Source organism: Rhopalosiphum padi, chromosome 2 (assembly GCF_020882245.1).
Source record: "Rhopalosiphum padi isolate XX-2018 chromosome 2, ASM2088224v1, whole genome shotgun sequence".
NCBI lineage: Eukaryota > Metazoa > Arthropoda > Insecta > Hemiptera > Aphididae > Rhopalosiphum > Rhopalosiphum padi.
The window spans coordinates 38,346,635-38,373,247 of NC_083598.1; the positions used below are offsets into that span (position 1 = coordinate 38,346,635).

The 26,613-nt window shown below is 29.7% G+C and overlaps 1 protein-coding gene across 2 annotated transcripts; it reads left to right on the top strand.

Annotated features, from left to right (window-relative positions):
• The first annotated feature begins 210 nt into the window (after positions 1-210).
• On the top strand, positions 211-25,998 carry LOC132920898 (zinc finger protein OZF-like). 2 transcript variants are annotated; one of them, XM_060983625.1, is made up of 6 exons: positions 211-418; positions 489-546; positions 14,715-14,876; positions 16,532-17,008; positions 23,704-23,949; positions 25,066-25,998. In XM_060983625.1, exons 3-6 carry the CDS (start codon positions 14,715-14,717, stop codon positions 25,762-25,764), a joined length of 1,584 nt encoding a protein of 527 aa, XP_060839608.1. In that variant the 5' UTR covers positions 211-418; positions 489-546; the 3' UTR covers positions 25,765-25,998. The 2 variants fall into 2 exon arrangements, with proteins under 2 accessions (XP_060839608.1, XP_060839609.1); XM_060983626.1 differs by lacking the exons at positions 211-418; positions 489-546; positions 14,715-14,876 and adding an exon at positions 16,013-16,347.
• The last annotated feature ends 615 nt before the right edge of the window (positions 25,999-26,613 follow it).

Here is a 26,613-nt window from a genome sequence, read left to right on the forward strand (position 1 = left end):
TTAATTTTAATCATTGAATTTATTACGATATATATATATATAAATAATGTACATACATCACCTTGTGTACATATACTGACCAATGTAGGTTGCGATTTTTCACCGATCGTTGTTGTGGTCCCGCCCATACGAACCGGTTGCATCTCCGGGGTGAGAGGGGAGCCTAGTGCACCAGACCTAAGCCCATGTGCAACTTTTCGCATACGCTCAGTACACACGAACCGTGTCCGTTCGCTGTCGATTTACACACATTCGGGTAGATGTGGTCCGATGACGACGACGACAACGACGACGACGAAGAAAACGACAACAAAAACAATAATAAACAATGTCGATGGGGTGCGCGTATAATAAAATTATATCATAGTGTTGTGTGCGATCCGCCCGTGTCCGGTATTAAACTTCGATAATGTTTATTGTACTAAACTTTAATCTATATCGAAACAGCATATAACATTTTTATAGTGTTCTGCAGTTATTGTTCACAGCGCACGTCGACGCCGAGAGCCGTGCGAGGAGGAATTAGTGCGCTTCAAAGGACCTGAGGTGAGTCCGGCGGGCGTTTAAGTCTCTTGAACACGAAAATCATTATTTCATTATTCTATTATATTTTAAACGTATGACTTTACGATGTTACACAGCACCTATTTGAAACGTGCCACGTACGTTTCGTTAACATTCGCGTGTCTCGTCCATAAACCAAAATATCGTTAAATCCCACAATCAGAACAATGGCGACCTCGTTAAACCAAAATATTCCAATAATTTTAATAAACATAAACTCCGTTTTTGAAACGACCATAAAAAAAATACTTTATAAAAACGTATATAATATACATATATATGCGTGTGTATATGTGTGTAGTACTTACTACACATGCGAAATCATTCTCGTTTTAGTTCGCATAGTAATAAAATTGTGGTTATTTAAAGTATACACTCCCTACAACATTAATTGACATCATAATATTAATGGGAGAAATTTTTTTGTTTTAAAACATTGGTATTTTTGTACATTTAATTCCGTATAAAAAAACATTATTTTATTATAACGTATAACCGAGCGCATCGTTTAAGAAAAATCCTTAAATAAATCGTATACTTCACTTATTTTTAGTTCAATCCGACTAATTACAACTATATAGCTCACGCTACATGTTTCAATAACAATAATTATCTAATTATTAGATCATATACGAACTATAATAAATATAGATTCTCTCCGGGATTTTCTAAACCCGACGGCGATTAATGATATTGAACTGACGGGTCACAAGATCATTACACATTCAATTATAATTATTACTACTATTATAATAAGTCCAAAAGTTATATTTTAACAACTACCTTTTTAATCTACTTGTATTTTAATTATATACCATAATTTGATAAATGCTGTCTTAGCGAAGTTCTTAGTTATTATCGTTGAACTATTCTTAAGTGTCTTTAAATAACATTTGTATTTAAAACAAACTTACACATGGTGTGGTTCACGGCGTAGCGTTTAAATCTCCATACAGGTTTTGTTGACCACGATACATTCCAAGTATGCGTATCCTAGCATTTACAAAAACCGTAAATTTGAAATTATGCATAATTTAAAATAAAACTTATGCAGTAAAAAATAAATTATTACCAAATCGTACATTGGGATTAAGTGCATAACTTTTGATTTATATTTTATTTACTCGTGATCGATTTGTTATATGTGTATTTACTGTTCGTTAGTTTTAAATTTCAATGAGATATATTATAGAAGTTTTTAATACATTTTATTAACTTGATAATGTAATTCGAGATGAGCTTTATCCTGGATAAAAAAAAACCTATCACTCATTTAGTAACAAGAATTGTATTCTTTTACAGCTGTTAATATAGCACATACATTAATACATCACACGCGATTTAAAATATATTGCATATCATACAGGATGAAAGGATCAACAAATATTGAATTCTAATAGCTATGCTCTTTCAAACTAGAGAGTCTAAAGAGTGTGCATGTTAATAGTGTGAGTTAAAAATTAAAATAAACTGCGTATAGAAGCCTAAATAATATAAAACCATTTCCATTTAAATTGTAGTTAGTGTAATTTTAAAAGTGTCGAAAAATTAGAAATAATTAATTTATAAATTTGTACAGATACCGACAGGTAATGGATACAAATTTCGATCTTTATAGAAAGTTAATGAGTCAATTTATATCTTGGAGTTGCGTCAATGTTATTAATATTTATCACTAAAATACATAGTTTTACACTAAAATTAATTTCTAATAACGAGATAATAATATTTTAGATGTATATTTTTAAATATACATTTTATCTAGTACGCATCAGCTATTTGTTTCGTTTTTCTCAGTCTTAAATTTCAGCGTGTCATACTTGAACGACACCTTGCAATAATATTATAACTCAAAATAATTACCATTATATTACATAAAACAAAAAAAAAACAAACCTAAGGTGTGGTTAGGGCCGAGATCGTATGCAGTTATAGAGTGTAGACCGTAGGGCACCGATCAATACATATTGTTAACGGTGGACAAGCAAAACGCTTACATAATAAGCAATAATGTACACTGTACAGTGTACACAACTGCAAACCGTTATTGGTATTTATTCGAACGGAATTTCGTTTGACTAACAAACTCATTCAAAACGTTCTTCCTACACGCGAGCATATTATGCACATCGAACTCGATCGTCGTCGTATACAAATTATGGCACACGTCGCGGTGTCTGTATAAATATTATTATCATATTATTATTATACACAGTGGCCCCCGCTTGAATGGAACACAAAACCAGTTTACACGATGACGTTATTTAAAAAAATAAACTACACGTAAAATACGACACAAAATTAAATGTGTATATTATATATTATTATACACATATATTGTATATAGCACACGTCGAGCCTATATAATAGAAAGGCGATTTTATTTTCTTACCAATTTCGTGCTGCATAGTTCACTATTTGGCTGCGATTAAGGCGAATACGGTTAACCGTATGTGTATGTAAATTTTGCCACAACCAGCCGGTCCGTATAGTTTATATATAAAATATGAGTTATAGTAGTTATACACGTATTTATTATACCGGGTGATTTTTTTCTTTATAAGAATTAAATTATTAATTACATAGAGAACCCATTCGAATTGTGTTTATGTTTTTTAAAAACTTCTTACTTTATATTTTACAAATATATATTTTTTGAAACTATTATAATATTTATAGGTATATTGTGAAGAAAATTAATCTTATAACCTGTGTTTTCTAAACTTAAAATAAAATAAAAAAATACTTACTAAGCATTAATTGTACTCTATTAGCTTTAGTAGTCAAATTCAATATACATCATATCAATCAAATGGTATAACCAAATATTTGAATTTTAAATTTTCGAAATAATATATTTTAGTACTTTAAGAAGCTTTCGATGTATTTTCGTCTGTTCCAGACATATATATTGTATTATACCTAGTCAAACAAATAATCGATTAATTGTAATTAATAATAAATCATATATTGAATATTAGCTATACACGAATAGAAAAGGATTAATTACACTTCATTCCATTCCTCTGGCCAAAATTTTAAATAGCTATAAAATGAATAGGTACAGCATTAAATCAGATATCAGATCTACACACACGTTATTGCCACATAATAGCATATAATATTATCAACATTTTATAAAAAATATCTTAATGAATAAATATAAGCAATAAGCATATACCTAAATACTAATTATGGGTTGCTATTAAAAAATCGATAGTTGTTACAGCTCTAATCAGCTAATGAGATGGCGCGGGAGATACGATTTATTGTGAAAAGCAATAATTAAAAGCAAGAAAAAAATGAAGAATAGCGTTATTTCCGTACGTGCATATACTATGACCTGGCCAGGTTTCAAAAGAATCACCCTGTATAATACGATACACGACTGAGGCAAGTCGACATCACGAGTGAAACACCGGCTCTCTGGTGTCGGTGAGCTTGACGGGTGGATCGTGGAGAGGGAGTGGAGGTATCGTCGTGGGAATACGTGACAGGGGAAAGTACACGTGATCTAGTGAAGTTTTTAGATTTTTTTTTATGTTTTTATGCCCATACGAATTCCCACATCTGGGAAGAAGCGAACCAACTATACGCCAGATAGGGGAAAATCCGCATCGGCAACCGGTTCAGACAACACGACGACAACTACGCGAAACGAGTGTCACAACGTTTCCCTCGTTCGGCTCGGCAATGATAATAATAATATAGCCACGATGTCGTATAATATTGAAACGCGAGCGCGCCGTGTAAAATATATTATATTATTATATATATATACTTTAGACGTGAAATCAGCGTCGTGCGACGACCATATATACAACGTAGTCTATACAGCAGGTACCTATCTCGAAAATAAAACGTAGCGTTTATTATTGCGTCAGTAGATGATAAAAATAATATGCCTGGACACGCTTATCCGTTTTGTGATCGCATAGTATGGTGTACATAATAATAATAAAAAAAACAATAACATACAGAGTGAATGATCAAGCATGTTAGCTCTACGTGTTTTCCTTCAATAATACATTTATTCAAATTCTGATTTTTTTTTTTTTTGATTTTTCCAATTTTTGATATGAGCGTATTTTCAATTATTTAGATTTTTATGCCATCAAGGAGTACACTGTGATGGTCATTTTTTTCATATGAGAACCAACTTTCTTTCCAGTAAATTGTTAATCAAATAATTTTGTTTTTTAAATGTTAATCGTATCAAAATCAAAATTCGAACAAATAGTGCCTGATATAATATGATTAATGTTAATTAGGTACTATAATAAGTATAATGCTATTATATAGCCTCAAGATCTTCAACACAAATTACCTATCAAAAAAGTAATTTTATTAACAATATTATCTAAAAAAAAAAATGGTATTTCTCATTTGAAAAAAAAGGTAATATCGCCTCAAGGCAATTCTCAATAGTAAATTAAAATTAAAGTTCTTCACTATACTTGAGTGTTCTAAAAATCAGAAATAGAATATATTCAAAAAGGAAAAACTAGGGGTGAGCGTAATTGACGAATCACCTTGACGTGCACACAACACTGAAGTGACGAAAATCAAAGATTTACCACAAAGTCCATAATATAGATCTGTTATGCGCGTATGAGCTTATAGACAAAATAATACATACCCGAAAGTCGCTGAGATGATTAGAAATATGTCGATTTTAAAAACAAAAAACAAATAAAAAATTTAAAAAATTGCGTATATACAATAATAGTAATAATGTAATAATAATATCATAAGAAAATGTCATTAATAATAAGTATATTAGTTAGCAGATTAAATTTCTGTGGACATATCTAATATAATATTATAGTATCTAAGTACTGCAACTGTTTACAGTGCACGATTGGTTCCAATTTTGGTTTTTTCGGGCATTAAACATAGAAATTTATTTTATTTTATTTTTTTACGTATTTGGCATAGTAGAATCAAGGCTTTTCCATTTCTTTTGAAAATATAGTTATTGATTATTTATTTTTATTTAATTAATTCAGCGTCCGACGGTTGGTTTTAGGAGGCCTTGGATGAAGTGATTCCGTGAGTCTCTGATATGATATGGCAATAATATGAAAATTCTAATCCTAGAAGTTCTCGTGAGTCGTGACACAGGGAAAGCCAAATCCATCAAGAATGCGCTTTCGTAGCATACCAAATCATTATAGATTATGAGCGTATAAGACGACATATTTATAGTGATTAGTGATATAAATTAAAAGTATTTTCCTAATAATATAAGCCTATGAAACAGTCAAACAAATGAGCTGAGACATAAAAAATGTAATGATTGTAAAACACCACAGTCATGACGAAAGGAGGTGAGTCTCTAAAACACTAAGGGTGTGTGTGTGTGAGTGTATGTAGTTTTATTGAATGTAATTATTATTCACGCTAATCGTATTGTTCTAAATTTTGGATTCCCGATATTGTCCTTACATTTGTTAGATTGCGTACAAATTTACAATATAATCTGTAATGGATATTAATAATTAAAGATTCAGATTAAAGAAACCAACAGGTAAAATATACGACGAAGTTCAGCCAAACATATTTTGTGATAGTCTGGCTTACTGTAAACTTCGTTACCAATATCATAGTTTGGCTATTGTAGTCATATTTTCCAAACTGGTTAGCAATCACCAACCATTAATTTCATGGATATTTTTCCGAACTATATATTTTACAAGTGATACGCAAGTGCCATGTACAATATGTACTTTTATAACTTATTTTAGGAAATTTAATGTATTGCAATAAAATGTAAATTCACATTAAGAATAAAATCATTTTTTTTTTGTAATTTTTTTTATATATTTTAATTTTTAAATGTATATTTAATTTACGGGCCATTTTTGTTTGGAATTAATTTATTTTAAATGCATTTTTAGTGTACTTTTAAGATATTTTCATAATAGTTATACAATCAATTTTAATCACTTTTTAATACGATAAAGTTTGAGTCTTAGTAATTACTGTCAAACGATAGTTTATTTCTTAAATTATGAAGTGAATAACATTATTATTAATAGCTATTTTGTACGTGCCTAAGTATATGAGTAATAATTTTAAATCGGTATTAAAATACATCCTCCTAAATTAACCCCCCCACTTATACATAATACGTGTAGCCAAGTAAGTAATACTTGTTTTTCGATTTATTTTAGTGAGTGATAGGTACATACAAACACAAATCCGTCATCTAAAAGTATAATTTATAAATAACGTTACGCAGACTGCTTTAAAGATAAAATTAAACGTTAATTTTTACGTTTTGCATCATATATATGATAGCAGTAAATCTATCTTTTATTTCAGATCGAAAACAACTTGCTAATTTAAACTTTAAAAGGAATTTTCTGACAAATGAGGTTAATTATCTTGCATTGCATTCCCATATTAATTTTATAGTTCCCCATCGCCAAACGAGAGCCAATTTTCTTTTCCATGCTCCCTTTATCTAAACCTACTATTTATTGTACTCTCCCTAAACTCGTCTTACGTGACTTTCAAATGAGAACCCCATTTTTCTTTTCGAGTTTTAAATTCTATTTCAATTTTCAAGTTACATTTTAAGGTATATTATTCACTTCAAAAATTATGTAACATAATATTATTTCATTGGGCGTTGGTCTCTATATTGTTATAAAATAAAAATAAAACAAAAATACGAACAATAATAAAATACCTTATAGAATTTCAATTAAAACAGAATATGAGCCATTTTTCATTAATTAATTTATCCGTCTAGTAAAGTGTTTATGCTTTTCAACTCATATTTATTAAAATTAAACAACTATCGGTAACTTATTAAACTAACTAGATTATAATATAATAACAAATTCTTAAATGTATTCTGTATTACAAATGTGATTTAATATTTAGATCGATTTTTAAATTTGACACGTTCATTTAAGGTACAAACATACGGAATATAATGTATATAATATGTAATATATATATTACATATTTATTTTATTATTTAGCGGTGATTGGTAATAACAATAACTAACACATTACATAAATCCTTGTCTATGCATAATATTACTTATTTGCATTAATGTGGATGAAAAAATCGAAGGCGTATAATATTCCGATTCTGACCCTAAATTTAAATTAAATGTATAAATAAGTTATGTTTATGATTAAAAACTTGCGTGGTTCTGATGATTGCAAAAATTAGATTTAAGGTAAAAGTAAGAAATTAATTCAATTTATTCGATATTTTGAAACAACAAAAGTGTAGGCAAAAAATTACCATAGTAATGTGCATACTTTTTTTATCTATATGAATATTTCATGACGTTAGTAAAAAATTAAACATTATTCTTATCTAAAGACACCTATAGACTTCAACTATAAAGTAATTGTAGATATTTAATTTTTCCATATGAGATATGAATATTTAACATAGTTCGTGTATAATAACCATGATTGATACGTAGGTAAATCATACATCAACTACACTGTAAATATAGACGGATTTTTCGAAAACTGTTATATTAAATATATTTTTATAAATATAAAAATAATTTTAAAAAATAACTTTATTCTTGTTAGTTTATTTTGGTTTCTAATATGCTTAAATATTCTTTTATATAATATAAAACGAAAAAAACTCATCCAATGCCGATTTCGCTTGTTCCAACTCGCGATTGGAGGAAATAACCAATATTGACATAATTCTGAAACTATTTGGATCGTAAACTGTCACGTACTAAAATAATATAAAAGGTAATATCATCTTGTTGCGAGCAGCCGCGAAATATAATTGATCGGAGCGACGACGCAAACATCGCGTGTGGATTTGCATATTAAGTTGTAATTCTCAAGTCGGGCGGCGGATCACAAATACAACGAGATCGATCGACAAACAAAACTGTTGTTATTCACTTCGACTATATTGGTATAATAGTAAATTGCGACGACGAAATCAGTTTTCCGTTTTTTTTTTTACGTAAAAACAAGTCGAAACAAGTCACTCTTCCATAAGTTTAGAAAGTCGACCGGTGTAAAATATGAGGTAAAAATAAACAACTATGATTGAATTTTTTCTTTTCCCGTTTCGCGTGTACACAGAACTTGTGCGTTTGGTGCGGCGTGGTTGTGTGTTAATTGCATTAACGTACAACCGATAATAGCGCTATAGACCGGTTTTTCGAGCAAACGGTTCGCGTGTGTCCCATAACAAGTAATCGTATAACGTAAGATATACACCATTTTTATATTATAACGAACCTATACGCGTAATATAGGTAGAACGTTATATATCCTGACTGTAGTGAGTTAGCACACATAATATTATTATTATTGTTATCTCGTGTTGAAAACTGTCGAGAGACTTGAGAATTCTTTGGGATTTCTTTGTGCGAACGAATGGTGCACTTCACGAACAATTTATTATAATTTTCCGTTCGTGTTTTCGATAAGTACACACGCATATTATCATGTTTTTTGTTAGTTGTACGTTTTCCTATAATATGCATTATTAAATTAATTATAAAATGTAATTACAGAGTTAATTTTATTTCTTACGAGATTTGGTGATTTGCGATTTTAGATTTGAGTAGAATACCCTGCAAAAGCACTTAAATTTAACATACAAACTTTCGGCTATCTACAATACTTTCAAAATATCAAGTATTAAAATATGGATGTACTCATTTTAAATACTTATAAGTCAAAAGGTTGTATTATCTGTAATCGATGACAACACTTAAAAAAGTATCTCAAATCATTAAAATGTATTTAATATATTTTTATTAAAAAAAAAAACTCTTGATTAAGAAAATTATTGATCAGAAAGTATTTAAAAAACTTATGCAGTGTTTTCATTACACATTATAATATATTCCATTTACATTGTGTCCGTTTGTTTATAAGCTATAAAATACACAATGTCAGCATTTAGCCTATAGGCTAATAGGAATTATAATCTGTTTGAATATTTGATTTTAATATTACAAATGTAAAAACAATATAAAGAAAGTAAGTTGTTTTGATAATGTTAGTTCAAACCACCGGCCATATTACATGTGGTTTTTATTATATTAATTATTATTTAATACAAAATTCAATAAATAATAAATAATAATATATTATTATTTATTTAAATCATTTTAAGACTATATTTATACTTAGTTCATACACAATACACTTATTATAGTGTTTAAAATATTTTATTGTACGATGGAAAAAAAATTTACAAGATTGTAAAATTCTTTTTTTTTTTGATACACCGATTAGCCAATTATCACGGGTTTTTTTTATCATTTATAGATTCAATTAGGTAAATCATCAATGAAAAAAATGAAAAAATAACTGAAAATGTGTACCGTATTCCTAATGTTTTTGTTAAAATTTTGTAATTATGTGCAGCATATTAATATTTTCATAATATATAATATTATATAGCATATTAGCTATAGGTATTCTAAGTAAACATTCAAATAACCAGAAGTAATTAGTAAAAGTTTAAAAACTTATAAATCATAGCGTAACAAGTATACCATTAATTTATTATAATGATTTAAAAATAATTTAATACATTTTCCTGGATATTCTATATAAAATTTATAATTTAAAAAATGTATAAATTGATACCTATAAAGTCATTATAATATGAATGCTAAGGTCTTATAAATATTTAAATATTTTAAAAATATATAATTCGTGAAATTTTCAATCATAATCTTAGATATGTTTGAGGTAATTATAAAATTATTATCATACGATAAAAAAATAAGAAAGTTACAATTCTGATGTTTGTATATTTTATTATAATATTTTTCGATATTTTGTCCGAGGAAAATATCATTAATCAATTCATAAATACACATAAAAAAACCTTCAGAAAAACACTCGAAGCAGTCGTAGGAACAAAATAGATACCTATTATAGGAGCGTAATTAAATTACAGTGGAATAGTATCAACAAATTTATGTCGGTATTTATATAAATATAATATATACTCGTACATTAAATATATCGTATAAATAAGAAACAAATTTTAATAAATTATTCTAACACCAATTAAAATCAAACTATGGCATACACCTTGACTTGAGCTTAATTTTATATTACAACTAATTATGTGGTTGTATCAAATTATTTATAATAATAATATTATAATGAAATAAAGTTTACTAATTACGCATATGTATATCTGTTATGTATTTGCTATTTATATGTAATATTAATTGGATGTTACATAGGTACCTAAGTATTGAACTACCAAATGTTTAGTGGTATTAGATGAAAAAAAACGTTGTGTATGTGTATACTACATCGCGTAAAATATTATACATCGACGTTAGCATTTAGCAATAAGCACGTCGCCATTTTACAAGACATAAAAAACAAATTATTTTAACAAATTTTCTCTTACTATATAACCTAAAACTAATATACAACCAATTAAATAATTATCTTTGGTAAATTAACGTGATTTAATAAAAAAATTTGCAATTCCTGATCTGTAAATTTCAAAATTAATAAACACTTAATGTCTTATATAATTAAATAATGTATTTTTCACTGTATCAAAAGAAACTTTAATAAATCTGAATCATTGGTTTTATTTAATGTTTTGACACAATACCTATTATATCTTACCTACTCATAACTTGGAAAATACGCCATGTATGTTTGACATATAAAATCAATTATTTTATATATTTTGTAATATTAGTGAGTTCTGAGTTCTGTTCCCTGCTCGCTTCGACCGCTACTTTCACTGTGAGTTTCGTCCCCTGTAGAATATTGATTTTTTTTCTTGGATATTGCCATCTTTTGATACGACTATTGTAACATATTCATCACCAACTAATTTGTTATAAATTATTGGATAATTAGTACTGCTCATACACATTTATAAAATAAACCTTTATCAAAGTTATCTTTAGGCATGTGTTTTACAAATTCTCAAACAGGACTGCATATAAATTTTGATTCAGTACGTCAATAATGCCAATTTTCAAACTACGAAGCGATGTATAAAAAAAAAGTTGTTTAAGTTTGTAGCTTAAACTAACTAATAGCTTGGCGTATTAAGTCACAACATTTAACTTGTAAAAACGTTATTTGATATAGGCTTTACTTATAGGTGTACTATATATTGTCTCAAATTTAATTCAGTATTTTAGATAATATTTTATTTATTAAAAATAATCTGTTTAATATAATTTTAGATCAACTACCCGATCAATTAAATACATTAAAACGTTTTACATAAATTTATATAAATATACAAAAAATAAACAAAATATATATATTAACTCCTATGAAAAAAATATTATAGTGTAAATATTATTATGATAAAATTATTGCTTTTTTTATTTTTAAGATATTCTTTTTATATAATTATTATCTGTGTATATAAACTATATACATACTATACGGAATACAAATAAAAGAAAATTTTTCAAATACTCGTTTGTTCAAAATCCTAAGACATTCCTATATATTTCAGTTAATGAACTGTGTCTATATTTTAATACATTCGAATGTGATAACATTGTAAAACAAATTTGAACTATAATATTATATGAAATATATATAGTATACCAAAGCTGTTCGGTAGAATAATATTTGATACAGCCTTATTCTTTTTTTTAAATTGTTATGTGATCCAAATTTTAATATATAACTAAAAAAAAATAATCAACCACATGATTTATTCCAATTTCTCAATATTTAAATTTTAGTTTATATTATAACAATGTGCTATTTGAGTAAATATAAAAGGTATATAAGGTACTTATAAAATAATTAATAAAAGTGTATTAAAATTTATATTTTTAATAATAAACGTTTATATCAAACTTTTGGTTTTCCATTGTTACATTTCAAAGCTTATTGTGGATTATACCTAATAAAAACAAATGTCTCAGCAATAACAGTAATAATACAACATTGATTGCAAAACGTCTAATGGCTTTTTTCACGAAATGGCAACAAATTATTTACAATCTTCGGGTTTCGCGTCTATCATTTATCGGTTGTATAGGTACCTACGAATTCAACATTTAGTTACAGGTATTAATTAGATATTTTTTTTCAAGCTCCCTTAGGGTTGGCTTCTCTCAAGTACGTCCGCCTGTTTCCAAAATATAACAATAGAAAAATATTGTAATTGCCTATCATCGATTTTCACGGTACACAGAAATGCATACTCCGTCAATCTATACCACTTTTAGTACTCCCGAAGCTTTTGAATGCTTACAATATTTTTCTGAATATAATTTCAAAATAAGCATAGCAATTTACAACACGAAGTAGTTATTACATAATTAAACGATTTGTTAAAATTCAATAGAACCGTTATTTTATTTTACTTTTATTTTTTTTTGGTTCATTATAACAACTAGGCTACAAGGCCCATTATTGGCCATTAGTTATAATTACTAAATACTTAGATAAGAAATCACGATTATTTACAGTACCTATTACATTAGATACATTTTATTTTATTAATTATGTTGTAAGTTATAAAAAATTAAGAGTTAAGAATTTTCTTGTTTTTCATGGTTTTGAGTTTTGACCGAGTGTATTATTATTAAGAGTTTCGGTTATACCGTGGTTTATTCGATCAAATCCGTCGTGTTCATATCTTTGGCAATTCGTTAGTTAATGTTTTATCGTGAATATATTACCACATGCTTCTCATCAAGGTTGTTCTTCTTTGGCCATGAAAAATCCACGAGTTAGTCTGGTGTGTCCAATTTTTAATGGATTTAAAATAATTTCTTCGTTACTTTAAAAATAAGGGTTTTCCCATCTAAATGATGGCTTCTTAATTTGATTCAGTTCTGTGTTTTGATTATCCCAGAAAAATTATTTAATTCAAATGTAATGCTATATTTATTCATTTCTCTAAAAACACGTAATAGCATTTCTTTTCTTTTTTTGTAGCTTAAACCCATTCGACAGAGCACGAATAACGTCGGTGTTTAAATAACTCGTCTCTAATTAAGATGATTCCTATGAGATTATACCTTTTGTTTTGGTTAATACTTAAATTATTCAACATGCAAATTTTCTAATACTGTTCAACTATAAACTTAAATTAAATTTTCTGTCGTATTATTGTTAAAGCGCAGACATAATATGTTTATTACTTATATGCTAAATTCATAACATACAATAATATTCGTATATATACCTCTAGCCATGTTATCGATAATTAAAGAGACAAATACAGGTACAATATTATATATTCGTGCCCTATAATATTTGTTCTTACCATGAATAGTCATCGTTTAATACGCTCGTACACTTACTATAGTAACTCATATTATACTGACTCATGATTATATTTAAGTGTATAGTATATAATTTAACCGTGATTACATGGTAATTTATTTTCATTCTTAGCGATGTCGACTAAGAGGCTACGTACTTACAAATTATGTAGGTATTCCAAATTTGAACACAATTCGTATTATTTTCTTAAAATATAAATATTTTTATTGTAAATTCGCTTAATGCATCCATATTATTTTTTCAAAAACATCATTCAGAAACTTAACTATTTCGTCTGTTTTACATTTAGCGTCAAATTAAAAAACATACCAATAAAATTATGTTAATAAACATGAAACTCAATTATCTTATTAAACCAACCAATTATAATAAAAATCGTAATTTCGGACATTCATTGACTCATGGCTAATTAATTTATCACTAATTAAATTTGATAATATATTTAATTAGTTTGTAAACACACATATACCATTTTTTTTTTACGGTTAATTAGAGCAAATAAAAAATATCTTAGTTAAAAACGACAAGATCGTTTATTATCCTTACACAAATTTCAGGCGATTAGTTGTATCAAGTTTTATATTCTTATCTTGTTACGATTTAGATTTAGTAGTTTAGTACACTATTATATACATTTGAATGTACCAATACATTTAATTTTTTATATTAAGTTCTAATCCTTATTGCCGCACTTAATGTCTTCATTCGATACATAATGGTAAATAATATAATATTACAATTTAAAATAAACTTTTCTATATCTGTAAAAATAATAATTTATGACCAATTAATTTTAATGACAATTATTTGTTTTAATTATAATTATTATTATCTGTATTATTTTTATAATATACTACTGTGTAATTTAATTTTTCCAGATGGGAGACGCCAAGTACGATAATCACGAAAACAGACTGATGTTCAGTTTACAGCAAATGATGAATTCTGAACATTTCGCAGACGTCGTTATATGCTGCGCCGACGGATACAAATTAAGAGCCCACAAAGTCGTACTAGCGTACTGCAGTTCGTATTTGCAAGTAAGTTAAAAAAAATACTTAGTTTTTTAATTAAATATTTAATATAAATATATAATCATTAGTGTATTTAACACCGACCTTTGTGGTTCCATTATTATGGTGTATAAATGACACTATGTATATACCTACCTATCCGTACAGCCATACCCACCCATTTTTATCGTTGAGGTCAGATACACATATACTTACTATAGTGTAAAGTCGACTATTTTTTAGTCGGCAATGTTTTTGATTTTCACTAGAGTAAACTGGTACAAGTTCACAGGGAACAGCTAACTGATCGCATACATAGAAATTAAACTATTATAAGGTTATCGCTTTAACGAATAACGACTATGTACACGTGTGTACAAATTGATACGATATTACAATATATTATTATTTAATAACAGCACACCTAGAGATAAAATCATTTCCCGACGTATGTATGCCATTATTATTATAACAGCTACAATTACCTAAGAAATTTAATTAACCATAAAATATAATATTCACAATGTACTATGTAGTAACATTTCGTAAGACATTGAATCTAATCAATGTAGATATTATTCTATATGAAGTCCACGAACTTAAAGCTGTTACCACACAGAATAACTACTGATACTGCCAATACTGATAATCTTATTGCACGTGGCGTTCGTATATTTAATCAGAGCTCCGTGAAGTATTTTTTTCGTTTTTTGTTATGGTGTAAAACGAACAGCGGACACGTGGAAATATAATAAAACACTAATTAAATTATAATAATATACGACATAATATTATTATTGTACCACTCGTTTATGTTTGCTTAAATACCTACGTAAATACCCACCGTAATCGTAAAACATTATTCGGCGCGTAGTGCGTTCGGTTACCGATGTTTCGTCCGATTGTCAGTCACCGACTGGTCGAAAACCGCTAGTGAATAAATTAACCCTCGTGGTGACGTACCGTTCGAGATTCGCTGCCTTAAAACAGCTGATATACGTCATGAACTCAGAACGCATCATATACATGTGTCTGTGCCGTGCCTGTCGGATTAATTGCTACCATAGCGCGTGTATCGCGAGTTTATAGGTCATTTTCCGATTCGACGGTGGACTTAGATTTATATACTGAACCCATAACACTGTACGCGTAATCGACACCATTGAAAGGCGCTGCAGCCGAGAAATATAAATGAGCGAAAACGAATTTGGGGGAGGGAGGAGAACGGATTTCACCACACGGAGTGTATTATTATCTATCGGCAATCGCGCACGCGTATCATCCCACTCCTCTGACACCCCGCCCCACTAACCCATTCCTTTTTAAAGCACCGGAGACGAATCTGATGTCAATACATACGGACGCGATAAATAAAACTGAAAAATAACCATATAGACCGTGGGACATAACCCGCGTAAGCCCGTACTATACTATACATGACGTGTATTAAAATACCTACAAAATAATATTAATAATATTATATTATTGATTGATGTAGGTACGTACCCGCAGTCATAATATTAAATAAATCGCTACGAATGGCTTATTCGCAGGCTCTCGGTTGGCGCTCGTGACCCGATATCATTTAACGCTAATATTATCATGTTTTGTTAATATATTATAATATAGGTGTTATATCATATTATCATTTAAGTAATCGTTGTCATGTGCCTCCGTTGCAGACACTGTTCCTCAGCCATCCTGGACCGGACGACAGCGTTACGATCATCCTACAGGACGTTGGGCACGAGGACGTGGGCCGCGTCCTGGAGTTCGTATACACGGGTGCGGCCGTCGTCCCGGGACACAGGATGGACGGTTTCGTTACGGCCGCTGGAGCCCTGGGAATCGGGCCGCTCTTGGATCCGCGACGGCATTTGGAAATGTCCTCGGTCCAACCACCGGCTTCCCATTGCCACCCGTGTTCTCCAGCTACAGTTGTGAACGGTCCTACGCCGCTGACGACGACGCCGCCGCAGCAACAGCATCCTTATTGCAGGGTCCGTCAGCCACCCAGGACCACGGGCATTCTGACGCCGTCGCCATGGATTCAGAATTCCCGTCCACCGTGCGCCACTCCCAGATACTCGGCTCCAAAGACCGTGCAATCTGACTCCCTAGTGATTCCGGTGCACCCTCCGACAGCAAACCCGATTCAGGTAAGTTGTAATATTACATGCTATCATTTTCGGGCATTTCTTAATACCACTGCTTTAAAATACTATAACAGTTATTGCAGATTTTGAAATTTCACTTATGTCAGTAATATGCTATTTATTTTTCATTATGAAATTTTCATGGATCCCCGATTAAAAAAATTTAAACAAAAAACACCCAGATATTATAAATATTTGTGAAGTCTGTATGTCATACATATTAATGTTGAATTATTCTTAAATCAAAACTTAGTTTAGAAGGGAGAAAACCCCTTATCTGTTCGGTGTACACAAAATATTTAATTTCAGCATAAAGAGAGAAATTGAATAACTAGATAATAATCTGTATAATGTGTAAGTGTGTGTGTGTGTGTGTGTGTGTGTGTGTGTGTGTGTGTGTGTGTGTATGTATGTTAAGGAATAAAAAAAACTATAAATAAAAAAAAACACTTTTTAAAATTTACGAATTCGTTTAGCGGAGTATCTAAATACGAAAGTACAGTATAGTGCAAAAACATTTTATTTGATATCATTAATCAAATGTAAAAGTTAAAGTAACAAAAAATGTATACAGGATATATTTTCCATATTTATCACAGAGTCAAACTTTATCTACTCAATACTTACAGTTTTTAAGCTGGAACTTTTTTTAATTTAGTATGTGGTTTCATAGTTGTAAACGAAATGATAAAAACATCGTTTCTCTCTTTTTCTGACTTGTATAATTCTATAAATATCTAAAACTAAAATGTGTACCAAAACTATGATCTTTCTTATTGTAAATGTGTAAAGATATACAAAATATAATATAGTTATAATAATTATTATAGAATTAAATTGTTCTGATTATAGTTATTAATTTATTATGAAAATAAAATTAAATTAAAATTTATCGATTTATGGTGTATCGTGTATACATAGGTACAATTGTTTCCTTGTAATCGCATTTTAGTATCAAAACTCGTTTAAGCATCAACAGTAATTAGTAATTTCAATTTGAATAGTTTATAACGTAAAATGTTACACGTGAATTTTTTTAAATTAATTCACTAAATATAATATATATAATTTAACCACTCAAAATAATCACCCGATGACACGAGACGTTGTCAGCGCAATTTTTGTTTAGTATTAGTTATTACAGATTTCGTTTGAATCTCTATAATTTATAGTCTCTCAAACACAGCGATTATTACTTACGACCGGTCGTTTAGGTCGTTATATACAGAATACAGATAGATACGCGTCTGCGGTCGATAATACTTGATTTCTATACTGTCCGACGTATATGCAATAATATAATTTAGAAAACTCGCATTTACATTGATGAGTATACGTTTTTACTTATGTCGTGTACCAAAATATCACGGGTTTGAACGTATATTTTATAATTGTTTTGAAAAGTTTAAATTATGAAACATACGAAATAAACATGAGTGATGGTAAAAACAAAAAATTACATCGACCCATTTCATCGAACCCGTATCTAAATAAATTGTTGTGTAAATTGGACGGCCAATGTGGACAGGCAGACGGCTAATTATATAAAACATATTATCTGAATTTTTTCCGTTATTAAAACAAGTACAACAACCGATGAATTTAAATCAAAAAACTGAACTAAATACGGCCATGTTTATTATATTTTAATACTTGGTTCAGAAAAATATTTACATATTTATGACCCGAATATAAATTTAGGGCCTCAAGTGATTTAAATGTAAACGTATTCAAAATTCTTAAAACAACATGTCTACAAGACAAAAATGTTAACTAAAAGAGGCATATATATGATGTGCTACATGAAGCTGTATAACACATCCTGCAGTATTCATGCAATATGTGGTTCACTAGTATACCTACTACATTGTATTATTATTTGGACGACGACCGATTTTGTGAAAATATGTATGGCCTGCTATAAATTCAAGTCCCGGAAAAGTAATCATTTTTTCATATGATAAATCGACGAACGCAAAATGTGTTAGGAAAATGGTCTTGAAATATACGTAGCAAGAAAAATGACTGTAGTTGGAATCCACAGCTATGAAATATTTTGTGGTTGCTATTTTACTATATACTTTTCTACTACTTATATTTCAGTGTGATACCAGACGTTCGTATAATATCAGCGACTGTATTGTACAAGTGTTTATTATATAGGTACACGCACGCGCAGCGGCAGCGATGACAACATGACGGTTAATGTTTTGAAAGACGTAATTGTAGAAAGCTCGGTAAACTAATAAATTAAATATAATAATGTGTACTACACTTTCAAAAACAACAAGCCCGTTGAGAGATTCCAGATTCTACTTCTTAACGTAATTACTGCACAGTAATAACAGTTTAGAGGTATATTCCAATTAAAAATTCACAATAATATAACATAATAGGTAATACCAAATAATATTACAATAAGCAAATAACGCTTAGTATTTTTTTTTTTTTTACTTACTAAAGATGTTTGATTAATATGAGACTACTCGACTATGCATGATTTGGCAACGTTGATGCAAAATTTACAGTTTAAGATTTCGATCATCAAATAAATATCAGATTTAATTAAATTGTAAAGGTCAATGGTTAATAAATATAAATAATTTTAGTCTTATATTTTAAAGTGATAACTAAAGTATATAATATTTTTACATATTGTTATTGGTTGGAAAAAATATAATTAGTTTAAACTGAAAACATTGTTTAACAAAGTAATACCTAATTTAAAAATAAACATTGTCACAAATAATTTGTCAGTATATTATATTTATGTTCTGGTGCCAATTTTCCAAAATTTCCACAATTCTGTAAAATTTGAAAATTATATTATATATTTTAGTTGCCGTTTTGATTATAATACTTTTCACTAATCTACATGCCTGATATCTATTTTGGGTTTGTTTATTATATTAAAAAATGTATATCACAGGAAAAACACTTAGAGCTCATAGGATTACCGTATTTTTATAACTGTTCTATAAAAAAAAATTTTCTGAATAAAAAAAGCTTTCTACAGTACACATTGAACTCCGATTTTTTTTAATTTGTAAAAAAAAGCTGAAAAAAATGTCTTTTTTAAGACTTATTATAATGAATTATAATAAAATATTGAAAAGTGAAGTTCAATGTGAGTTTTATAATATTCTAATCTATTAATTAAATAAAATAATTAAATTTAGTTGATTTTATAGGACTTGGTCGTTATAATTCCCGTAATATATTTTTAAAGACAAAATAACATTAGCATCGGGCACCAAGTCGACGTAATATGCATAATTATTTGTATTTTAGTTATTTAATTATTTGTCAAACCGATGAAAACTACTGGCATGTAACGACATGTAAATTTTCTGATAAATTAATTGATTTAATGAATTTTAATTTTTGTTAAACAAAAAAAAAAAATAGGAAAACCGGAAAAACCTGAAAATTTTACTCAAATTTATAGCAGCTACACTCTTCAACAAAATTGCTTTACTTATTTTGCTGTAATACAAAAACAAATAACCAGATATTTTTAATTTTTAACATATGTTTAGATTATAATTTTCTATACAGGTATAATAGTATAATTTCAAACTATTTAAATTTTTTTATGCTATTTATAGACATGTTTTTATAGTTTATATTCAATAATATCGAAAATAATTTCTTACTAGGTCAATAAACTTGAAAATTTAGTACGAGGTTTTTCATAAGTTGTTCTATAGCTATTTAAAAATATCAAAGATAAATATACATTATTTTTTATATATATATATATATTATGAGCGTTTGAAGTTCACATTTGAACAAAATTAGATATTAAAACGAAGAATAAAAATTTCAATTATTTTTATGCGATATTATTCGTGGAAACTTGAAACTCTTGCATACATATATTTTTTTATTTTATATACATAATTATATACATTTTCAAAACATTTAGATTAATTAATAATTATAATATGCCTATTCATACGTACCATGAACCTATTCGCACCGTACTGCTAAATACTGTATTAACCAAAAAGCTTATATCAATAATAATAATTTTATAAATGCAATGTTTTCGAAATTTAAAAATTAAATTAAATTATATCAACCTACCATATTACTAATTGTAAAATAAATGTCTTCAATTGCAATATCAAAAAAAACAATAAAATATAGGTATACAGTTGTAGTCTGACAGATCGCCTTCGCTCATAATCGTTTTTCGTATGCAATGATTTATCATTGAATTCAAATTTGACACATAGGTACATTACAATCGTTTATTCAATGACGACTGACGAGGTGCACTTGACACCTACTGTGTAACAGAGTGGTTACCTACCTACTTTTCACCTTTTTAATTTTTCTTTATTGATTGGTAGCTGTCGATATTGTTATTATTTATTATTTAATATTTAATAATTAATTATCGATTCAAAATTACAAATCATATTAGTACGTCTGCAATAAGCCAATAAATAACCGTAAATAACCGTAGATAAGTGACAACGATGGTACGGTTTGAAATGTGTGATGTCGCAGAGAAACGGGCACAACCGTCAACGGATACCGAATATGGCAACGTCGCTTTAAATACATTACGCTCAATGGTATAACAAAAAAAGTATATTGTCAATCGTACCCATATCAAGCTTAACTTGCAATATAGTAATATTATACAATTTTAATTTAGTATTATTTATTTTTAATTGCAGTAGAATTAAAACAATATATCGATTTTGTTTACTGGTGTCTGGCATATATAATTTATTTTTCCTTATGCTTAAAAAACTTTTGAGAAATAAATAAAATATTTTCTTACAGGTAATACGATAATTCATATTTATACATACTCATATTAGTCATATTATATTCTTATGAATTAAATATATGTTGAAAATTATACGTATACCTACAATACCTACCTAATACATATAACTATTCAAATTATTTTAGACTACCAATGTATGTAATTAAATATCTCTTTTCGTTGATAATAATAATAATTATTATTATTATTTTAATATTTTATAATTACTAAATAGACCAATCTTTTCAATACCTAATCTAGACTGAGTCTCTAACGTCTAAACATTTATGTTGTATGAAGTAATTACTACTATTAATTTATCTGATCTTTAATATTATGCACACTACACAAATGTATCATGATTGCCATATACGTAGATTTATAAATATGCTAAAGTATGCATTAACTAGATAATATTTAGTAACAAAATGTAAAACATACTCTTTACTAAATTTAAACTAGTTGATATACAATTTTAAAATCAACAACATCAAATTATTATTATTTTTAAATTATTAGGTATATAAATAGGCACTGAAGTATAAATTAATGCACATATAAATATAAAACACAATCGCATTTCGAAAATTTTATAATACTAACCTCTCCTTTTTTTTCTTAACGTTAACGTAATTATTTTAAACATAAAATCATTCAGTAAATGTTTTTATTTTACGTCCAAGAACCGAGTGAAATTGAATTTAATTTACATCTACATTCTATAAACGCACAATTTAAATATATGTAAATATAATATGGCACAAGCGTGCAATTAACATTTGATAATCGACGTTTGTCCTGTGTAATAATAAGTGATGTAAAATGCAAATCAATGAGTAGAGGCATCTAACATATTTTGTACGTGTGTTCATGATGATTTATTGTTTTGTGGTTATCAAACCATAAACATTAAACACACACACGCATAACACGGGTGATTTTGCGTAATGCCACCGTCGCGCCGTGTCGAGTTAAATCGAGAGTTGTCTTTAGAAATTTTAACTCATTCTGTAATGAAAATAATTATTATCGAATTACCCGATTAACAACATAAGTGTACATAATTATATACTATACACGCATCACAGCGTCAATGTGCAAATGGCATAATATTATATCCTAATGCAGCGTTTTGCGAATCAATAATAAATATATAGATATATTTATGTGTGTACGAGATTGGACTTAAGATAGTACATTAGGAAATAAAAAATTCAAAACTGGCCTTTCTCTCTGCATACTTATCTTCCGACTCCGGTACCATCGTCGTAGGTATATAAATTACAAATGTATGATTTCGTTTAAGATATTTGGATAGACTCCGATCGTGACTGGTCTCCGACGTCCGTGGGCGATATTCCATATCTACGACTTAAACAAAAGCGCGTTGATACTTTCACAGTGTTTGTATTTTATTTTCATAATTGTTATTTTTATTTTTTTTTAATACATTAAATTAAATAAAACGTGGCTAGAAGAGAGTAAAAACTATCAGCGTAGCGGATTGTATAGTATATAGTGGATAAACACAAATCGTATTGATACATCTGTACTAGTATAATATATTTTGTGATACTTTTTTTTTACGAATTTCGGATAATACAATTATGGGTGTAACGTTAAAGCACTTAAAATGGCTTCGATGTTACAACTACTTTACGTATACTTATCACATAAAAACCTGAATGACTTATGTATATAATATAATGATGGTGTTCGCCATTGTACGTAATTTCTATAACCCATGAATCATTTCACCCAATTCATACACATAATTGATACGTTACCGCCTCTGCTATTAATCTTGTCAATCTTATATAAACTCCAAAAATTAGTTTTAATGATATGTACAGTGTTCTATTGCTTTCTATGTGTTAATTTTAAATAATTCTAAAACCCGTTTTCTTTTTAGGTTACGGAAATCCAAAGAGGACCGCTTCCTATTCCGCTGCCACTGACGCCACCGGAAGAGCCTACGATTGTTTCGATACCACCGTCACCGTCAACCGACAGTGACAGAGACACGAACCAAAAACTTAAAGTTACCAGTGATGCTAACAATAATGGAATCCCGGAAAAAGACCGAAATGCGAATCAAACAAAAAGTCATGTTTGTGAGGAATGTGGAAAAACTTTCGTAACCAAAGCATCTCTTAAGGTATAATTTACCACACTCAACTTATCCAACTATGTGTGGAATTACACACTAAGATTTAAATATAAAAACATTAAAACTTTCAAATGACTAATACGCCCGTATTCTTTCTAAAAGTTATATAATTAAACATCTAAAAAGTGCGAGTCAGTAACCGTCAAACCATTTATTGGCCAATTTACGAGGTAATCGGGTAATCTATTATTATCTATTGCCAAACACTTTGAATTAATAATTAGATATAATTTTAAAAATATTCGAACATTTCTATATTGTTTACGATTATATACATATCCCATAGACCAGTGGTTCCCAATTGGTGGTCCGTGTTGATGTTAGGGGGTCCTTGGTTATTTAGTACTAAAGTGATATTTTTATTTTACTTTAGTGGAATTATTAAACACGTATAGTAGTCATAGTATTTATAATATTTATATTATTACAAAGAGGGGTACTTATGTAAAATTAAAATAAATCTTATAATTTTTTTGTCATTTTTATAATTAAACAAAATCGAAAAGTAATTAATCACAAATAAGGGGTCCCCCTTCCCATTTTAGTTTTAGCTAGGGGTCCGTGGCTCAATGCTAATTGGGAACCACTGCCATAGAGTATCGTCATGTGATGTTGGCCAAGTATAATTTGTTTCTTCCAAATCACTATTATGATGCTTAAAAAATAATTAATATGTAATTTATACGGAAGTGAAACCAGAGACTGTCATGGTTAAAAATCAAAATATTCACTGGGGATAGAAATACTACCAAAATATTTCGTGATACAATTTTCTAAAATTCTACAGTTGGCGTGTTAATAAAAATATAAAATGTTATAGGCAGTGAAAATTATTTAACTAATTTTTTTTTTTTAAACAAACCCAGTTAACTGAAAATTATAGAACGTCTATTATAAACTTCTGTTTCAAATCGTAATAATAACGCGTAAACACAGTCATTATAGTAAGAACACACGATTAGTCATAAATGTTATAAATATAATAGTACAAAACGTATGATTATAATGACTGTGCGAAATGCACAAAGCTTACTCCTTTTCGTCGACCGTATACAAAAAACAATTACCTACGTGTCTTATAAGGTGTCTTTTCTGCCGGTACAGATCCACCAGAGGACCCACACGGGCGAAAAACCGTTTGTGTGCGAGTCGTGCGGCAAGCAGTTCAGCCAACTGCGCAACTACAAGTATCACAGGTCCGTACACGAGGGCACCAGAGAGTTCTCTGGCAGTTGCCCGGAGTGCGGTAAGTTATTCAACGACCGCGGTTACCTGAGCTCGCACATGAAGATCCACCGGAACCGAAAGGAATACGAGTGCGAGTACTGCACGAAGAGCTTTAACCAGCGGGTGGCGTACAACATGCACGTGCGCATACACACGGGCGAGAAGCCGCACAGTTGCCACCACTGCGGCAAGTCGTTCACCAGGAAAATGTTGCTCAAACAGCACCTGCGCATACACACCGGCGAGAAGCCGTTCTCGTGCGCCGTTTGTCACAAGCCGTTCGCCGACCGGTCCAACATGACGCTGCACATGCGCCTGCACTCGGGCGTCAAGCCGTACGCGTGCGCTGTGTGCGCCAAGTCGTTCACAAAAAAGCACCACTTGAAGACGCACATGAACTACCACACGGGCGTCAAGCCGTACTCGTGCGACAAGTGCGGGCTGAGCTTCAGCCAGAGCAGCAACATGAGGACACACTTGAAAAAGTGCAATGCCGTAGCGACACCACAGCCGACGCCACCACCACCTCTGCAAGCCGCCGTCGCAATGGTATCGTCGGCCGCGCAACCTGTCTGAACGAGTACGGCCACTGCTGCGTCTCGTCCGGAACGCGTGACCGAAAGACAACGTCGCCACTCGCGTTTTTCAAACAAATCGAAACGGTTTTCATCGCACACTTTCCGATTTCGGCCTTCTTCCTCTTACTACGCTCGCGACGGATTTTCGACCACAAACTCCGTCGCTCTGTAGCTATTATAAACGTTATTATAATTTATGATTTTGTGTAATATATTATGTGTATAAATTTTATATTTTGTTCTATCGGATCGATATTCAGAAACGGTCAAAATCGATTTAAGTTTTAGTCATATCGTTTATCGAAACATGTCATCACTATCGTACACACCGCAGGCCGATCCTGTCGAAAAATTAAAAACGCGTAATCCACAGTTTCGTACAGCGGCGTTGATAATGCACAGCTGCAATGTTATGAAATGAAATATTATTATAGCAATTACAGTGAATTACTCACGTATGATTACGACCAGGTACCTACCTATAATTGTACGATAATTATTGTTAATTCGCACCTCGCGATTTCCACGAGTTAGGTATACTCAGCCCATAAACTTTCTACGAAGACGAACGATCGATGACCGGTTGACACGGTCGCGTGAAATATCATTATAAGTGTAATGCGATAATAGTAACGGTCAGTCTCGAATGATCCGAAATGAAGAAGTGCCCAGAATCATCAACGAAGGGGGGAGGGGGGTGGTTTAAAATATTATAACTGTATATGAATAATAATTATTAATTTAACCAATTAGGTCGTATATATATACAATATACTGTATTAAGGCTAAAACATGCGTAATATAAATAATTATCAATACTATAATTACAAATTATGTGCATTTGAAC

Bases quoted from the DNA above. Each gene is read 5' to 3' on its own strand.
- LOC132920898 (XM_060983625.1), top strand. From the start codon at position 14,715: ATGGGAGACGCCAAGTACGATAATCACGAAAACAGACTGATGTTCAGT. The intron at 17,009-23,703 runs GTAAGTTGTAAT...TTTTCTTTTTAG, and splicing joins CGACAGCAAACCCGATTCAG to GTTACGGAAATCCAAAGAGG. The intron at 23,950-25,065 runs GTATAATTTACC...CTGCCGGTACAG, and splicing joins TAACCAAAGCATCTCTTAAG to ATCCACCAGAGGACCCACAC.